Source organism: Sinocyclocheilus anshuiensis, unplaced genomic scaffold, assembly GCF_001515605.1.
Source record: "Sinocyclocheilus anshuiensis isolate Anshui unplaced genomic scaffold, SAMN03320099.WGS_v1.1 scaffold194, whole genome shotgun sequence".
Lineage (NCBI taxonomy): Eukaryota > Metazoa > Chordata > Actinopteri > Cypriniformes > Cyprinidae > Sinocyclocheilus > Sinocyclocheilus anshuiensis.
This window is the reverse complement of record NW_015546074.1, coordinates 2236869-2243525: the sequence shown is the minus strand read 5'-3', so window position 1 is coordinate 2243525 and position 6657 is coordinate 2236869. Positions and strand designations below refer to the sequence as shown.

At 39.5% G+C, this 6657-nt stretch overlaps 1 protein-coding gene across 5 annotated transcripts in view; it reads left to right on the top strand.

Moving 5' to 3' along the window:
* LOC107699843 (cell adhesion molecule 2-like) overlaps positions 1-5765 on the top strand; it is a 264993-nt gene extending 259228 nt beyond the window's left edge. For 3 of the 5 annotated variants that reach the window (XM_016501245.1, XM_016501244.1, XM_016501246.1), the window contains 3 exons: positions 4316-4438; positions 4552-4657; positions 5138-5765. In XM_016501245.1, the coding sequence (XP_016356731.1) occupies positions 4316-4438; positions 4552-4657; positions 5138-5243 (335 nt within the window). In that variant the 3' untranslated portion in view covers positions 5244-5765. The remainder of the gene's footprint in view (positions 1-4315; positions 4439-4551; positions 4658-5137) is intronic. The other 2 variants (XM_016501248.1, XM_016501247.1) reach the window with 1 other exon arrangement.
* The last annotated feature ends 892 nt before the right edge of the window (positions 5766-6657 follow it).

The following is a 6657-nucleotide window of genomic DNA, read 5'->3' as shown; positions in this document are numbered from 1 at the left end:
ATGTCCCGAAAAACGTCATTCATAAAGGATTGGAAGATTGAGTGACTGTTTGCCAGGCCGAAGGGCATAACCCGGTATTCGTAGTGCCCACTAGTGGTGGAGAATGCCGTTTTCCATTCGTCCCCCTCTCGAATGCGTTTTAAGTTGTAAGCATTGCGTAGATCCAACTTTGTGTAGTATTTGGCCTGGCGGAGCTGTTCTAGTGCTGCGGGGACCAGTGGTAGAGGATAACGAAACTTAACAGTAATGTCATTAAGGCCACGGTAATCAATGCAGGGCCGCAACCCTCCGTCCTTTTTCTTTACAAAGAAGAACCCCGCCGAGGCACGAGAAGTCGAGGGTCGAATAAATCCTTTGCCCAGTTCCTCCTCTATATAGGCTTTCATAGCTTCTGATTCAGGTGCTTCGGCTAGATCGGCATATTCGGAGGGCAGGTTTAATTCATCGGTGGTTTGAACAGATGGAACCGAATCCTGGAGGGGTGACCGTGTGATCCTTGACAAACAGCTGTCTTGACAGGTAGCATCCCATTGAACGAATTGTCCGACTTCGCAGTGAGTTGATGTGAGTGTTTGGCTTAAATGGGTGTGTGTGTGATTAGATGCAGGTGTGTGCGTGCAATCAGTCCCAGGTATGAGGCATGATGGGAACTAGAGTCCGAATGGATAAAGTCAATATTCAGGAGAGAGTTCCCTCTGGTGGTGAGGAGGAGGCGGTACGGAAGCCTCCTCTGTAACAAATTTATTAAAGGATTTTTGCAAATATGATTCAGAAGATTAGAAAAATGTTTTTAAGTGATGTACCAGTAATGGCATTATAGGTCATTGAATGAAATGAAGCAGCAGCAGCAGTAAAACCATAAAGCACTGAATTGTTTAACCTATAACCTGTAATATGTTTTAAAACGTATAAACAAATAATGTTTTTAAACTATCCTGTCTTGTGTTTTAAACTTAATTTATGTATTTTCTGATGAAATGTAAAAGGTGCTCTGGGTGGTTTTAGGGTGTTGCTAGAGGGTTGTTAAGGTTTGTTTTGGGGGGGGTGTTTTTTAGGATGTTGCTAGGGTGTTGTGGTTGGTTGCTAGTGGGTAATTTACTAGTCTCTATAGCTATGTTTCCATCCAAGTTGCAAAAACATCAGTTATATCAATTCAGAATACAGAAACAAATTCACCAAACCTGAACCTAACCATGATAACTACACATAAAAAAAAACATAAAAGTTGTACGATATGTTACGATTGTGTTGGCTTATTTAGCCACAGGACCTTTTGATGCGCATCTAGGGCCCTGTTTACACCTGTTATTAAGATGCATTTTTGTTGATCCGATCACAAGAGGACAATGCTACATACAGGTGTAAATGGGGTCTGAAACGTTTTGAGCTTGTCCATTTTCGACCACTTCCAGAGGTAGTCGAAAACACATTCAACCGGATTGCTTTTGTAGTGTAAACACTCATGTGGTTGAACGCTTTCGAATAGCCACTAAAGACCACCTCCTCTCTGCTTACTGACCTAATTCTTAAACATTACTGGACGTTATTGAAGCATACTAGCCAGATGGGATTTAAACTTTCATAAGTTTGATTTGAAGTAGTGCTGTCAAAATTAACGCATTAATGCATGCGATTCATTTTTTCAGTTTAACGATTAAAAATATTTAACACAATTAACACAGGGGTGGAGCTAGGATTGGCCACCCCACTCACAACTGCTGCTTCTGTCTCTTTTTTTCTTGACAAGAATTGCATTTTATTTAGACGTAGAAAGTCTTTATGACCACGTCAAATGGGAGACTTACACTGTGACAATCGTCAATTGCACACACAAATGCGGTGCTGCGCACTATAGCCTTTATCAATTCATATTAAAGTGTAAAAGAAACTACGAGCATGCAATGTCATAGTTATGTCGTCAGTTAAGTCATGAAGTTACCAAAACGGCGATTAAAGCTGCCTTAAAACTGTGCATGCATGTACACAAGTACTTGTTATATATGAGTCACATGTAAGAACATGTCTCGAAATGCAGTGGTTTTCAAAACTGTCCTGGAGCACCACAGCACCCTCATCTCTCCCTCAATCTCCTTCATCAAACACACCCGATTCAACTCGTCAGCTCATTAGTAGAGACTTTAAGGGGCCGTGTACACGACAACGTTTTCAGCCAAAAATGGAAAACTTTTTATGCGTTTTGCCTGTTCGTTTACACAACAACGGCGTTTTGGGGACTGAAAACGCATATTTTTTAAAACGTGTTTCAAAGTGCAAGTTTTTGAAAACGCCACTGTTATCGTTTCCGTGTAAACACCCAATACGGGAATCTTTGAAAACGGTGATGTCATGTGCGTGCATAGCACGTGTTAGGTATGTAGACATGTGCAGTACGTGTCGATTTTAAAGGCAAGCGCGAACAAACATACACAACAATGGCGGAGTACATTGTACTGTTGTTGCTGCTCAAGAGTTAGCCAACGCTTCTTCAGCAAAGTGTGGATTTACTTCACCAATATTACAACCAACAGCAGAGACGCATCATATACAACATATAATCGTCACTTCACCACAGGTACTGTTTACTAACAAGGTGACAGCGCCAACTACTGGCCTGGCATACGTAATACAGCATTTTTGGCCGTTTTCGCAGATATGTGTAAACGTGAATCGTTTTGAAACTTTTTAATGGAAAAACGTTTCCATTTTTGACTACATTGTTGTCGTGTAAACGTAGCCTAAGACCTGAAGTGGGTCAGAAAAGGTAAAGAGTTGTGAGAAAATATGATGCGTGTCAGATCCACATCATGTTCAGCAGCGGCAGCTCTTAAAGCAGCCAAAATAACCTAATAACCCAGTTGCTGTGATGCCTGTTAATCAAAGAACAAAAGAAAAAAGAGGAAATCAATATCTTTTGTAGCTTTAAGAATTCATCTATATACTGTCTTTGTTGTTTCTACGTTAATTTGAAGATTGAATGTGAAATTATTGCAATATAAAAGTATATTTATAAACTTTATACTTTATAAACTGGGATTAATTGCGATTAATCGCAATTAATTTCAGAAAAAAATGTGCGATTAATTACTTTTTTTAATCGATTGACACCACTAGTTTAAAGATAAAAATGTAAAAAGCACAATGTTCTCATACAAGCCCTGATTCTAACACAACATTCGGAATAGTTTTGTGACTGTCGGAGCAGAAACGAAAGCTGCTGCTCTGCGTATCGTTTCCCATTGTCTCCTTTAATGTTCTTATGTAAATTGCGCAAGCTTTTTTTGCTTATCACTTATTTCACTACATCGAAAGATCAGAAAAAGCCCATACTTGGAGATGGTCCTCACTGCAGAACACAAGATCCAGGGGGCGTGGTTGGATCCAGATCCAACTCCTCTCACCTTACATATGCCTAAACCTACCCGTCTCCACCCCCTGATCCCTAAACCCACCCATCTCCACCCCCTAGATGTGGATCCAACCATGCCCCCTGGATCTTGTGTTCTGCAGTGAGGGGCTACTGCATACGTGCACCCGCCCATAGACTCTCCCCTCACAGAAATCAGGAAAGTGGTTGAAAGTGACAAAGAGACAGATTCAAACACCAGGTGTGAACAGGAATGTGTCTCCATCGTTTACTTGTGATCCGATCAACCAAAATTCATCTTAATACCATGTGTAAACCAGGCCTAGGTTGTTGTTTTTTTCGGTAAAAATTAACAATTCTTTTACAGAATAATAAGTTTATCCATGCACCACAAATGAGAATATGTTTTTTTAATATGCATTTTGGAAATTGTTCTTGCATCTTGGTCTTTCCAGCCAACATTTTAAATCCAATATCCCACAATTTGCATAAAAAATATATATGGGCGGAAGCCCGGTTTATGATAGATATGTTGTCCTGTTTTATCGTCTGCTAGACGAAATCACTTAGGAAGCTAATCTTTTCACAGCAATCGGCATGATTTCCCATATGATTTATGTAGCACAAACAGTGTGGCCTAGCACGATTTCTGGGATACGGTTCATACATACTTCCGTGTGGTTTGTGAATTATATGAAAGCAATGTTGTGAAAGATCTAAAAGGTTTCAAATCAGCAAAACTGTGAATGGAATCAAATGAGAAATTAAACGACTGCCTGCTGAAGCTGAGATGCTTACCATTGTATTAAGTGAATTGAAAAGTAATGAGTCTGTGCATCTTATATTAACACACCGAACCATAATTGGCTAATTATAGTGGCAGTTCCACTGGTGTTTAGAGCACAAACCCAAAGCGTCTTCTCATGCCTTGCTATCCGTCTCCTCCTCCAGATCCCAACGCTCTGACGCAGCCCGGCCCCGACCACGCGCTCATCGGTGGAGTGGTGGCCGTGGTGGTCTTCATCACCCTGTGCTTCATCATCGTCCTGGGCCGATATCTGGCCAGGCACAAAGGTACGGCTTCCCTTCCCTCTCTCGCCCCCTCACCTATAGTGTGCAAAATGCTTGAACATGTCCACTATTGTACCTCATGTGTCTATGTGACCTATGTGGGACTGTGTGGACAGGGACATACTTAACCAATGAGGCCAAAGGAGCGGAGGACGCCCCTGACGCAGACACTGCCATCATCAATGCGGAGGGGAACCACGCACATGCAGAGGAAAAGAAAGAGTACTTCATTTAGCACCTCTGTTTTTTCTGTTCAGTATTTTCACGGCAACACTGCGAGCCAGCAGAAGAGGCGTTATAGCGCTCCGCTCCCTCACAGCACTAGTCTGGTCTGGCTTTTCTCTCTCTTTGTCTCCTCGACTCCAGTCAGAGTCGTTTTGTGAACCTCTTTAAGGCCAAATTTGACTCGCCACCTGCTGCAAAAGAATGTTGCCTTTGGTTAAACCAATCCTAATCGTCCAAAACAAAATAAAAATAAATCGAAAACAAAAAATCAGTTGAGTTTGTAACTGTAACACCAGGTCCATTTAGGCCAAAAAACCCTATCCCACCCTTCCAAAATGACCCCCGTTTGATTTGCCAAGTGCCAAAATATACAGACATGTGCTTGTCATGTTTGTTGCTGTGTTTATTCATTTAATTTCCTAGTGAATACTGATTTCTCAACCACCCTCACTGTGCCTGTTATATACCTTTTTACAGATATTACCAGGGAGCGGCAAGAAATGTGGTTCATCTCAAGTCGGAAAACCTTGGCTTTGCCAATAATTACGCTTTAAGACAAGAATACGTGAGATGTATAATGTAAATATCATGTACTGTCTTTGTTTATGTGTTCGTGTCTGTTGTTTTCAATTGTAAAAGTGGGTGTGTTTTTTTTAAGTATGCCCTGTAATAAAGAATGTTCCCAAGAGATACAGACAATTATGTAATGTACGGACACCTGAAACAAGCCGGAAGATTGAAAATGGCAGGAACTCGATGAAGCACAAATGAGAATTGGTGTGTAACCATTAGAAGCGAGATTATTTTCTATTTCCATCATACCTGTCTGTATATTCTTGCACTGTTAATATCCCCCCCTCCCTCCCCGAGTGTTTATTTCAACCCTGAAAATGTATCCAACGTAAGCACAAAGTCATTGTAAAATGTCATTGGTTTAGACAGTCTCAGGATGAAAAGAAGAGCCTAATTGAATTTGTCTTTTATCACTCGAGTGAATGAATTTTTGTTCTCGCTTTGTGAATTGATCTAAGTGGCCATTTGTTCGACGTTTGAATGGAAGTTCAGCATTGTTTCATTTCGATTCGCTGACTGACCCTTGTTAATATTGCTGTATATTACTTTGCTTAAGTGATTATTGGTGGAATATTGTTATGTTTGTTAGTTTGTTTTTTCCCAACCCAGGAAATGTATATAATGTGTATACTTCAGCATTTAGTAAGTTGTCTATTTAATTAAATTTGAATTCTTTATTGCTCTGTTTTATGCTACATGTGTGCGTTTCCATTTTAGCCTCTCTATATTAAGTATGTCCCAATGGATACTTGTCATTAATACAAATTTATTGGGAAAATCTGATGGACAAACACAACACATTACTATTAGTGCTTTTTCTAAGCTTGTGAACAGATAGGATCATTTGTTCATGAGAAGGTCAGAACAGCAATCACCATTATTGCCTTTGTGTTTGCAACAGAACATACGACCACACATTGAAGCTCTGGAGAAGTGTAATCTTCAGTGTGTGTTTTTACGAAACATGTTTCCAGTGTTCATACTTTATTTCACTCTTTATAACATCAACTAGAACGAAGACATTTTTTGATTTGTTTTACTGTTTTTTGCTGTATGGGAAAATGTGTGAGGTTGCTTTTACTTTAAATATCTGACTTTTTCAAACTATGCCTCTGTAAGAAAATCACATATAATTCATAATACAATATCTAATTTGAATAAAATTATGAATATGCAAATATGTTGAAATAAAAATATTAATATCACATATGTAATAATAATAATAATGTATTATTATAGTATATTAATTCGACATATTTCAAACTATGCCTCTGTAAGAAAAAGAAAAAAAAAACTCAGAGTACTGAGTAAAATATGCACAAACTCAGATTTGTGTTTTCTTCTTCACGCAACACAAAAGTCTGTCTGAACACTAAACACACACACACACATATATAGACACACACACACACACACATATATAT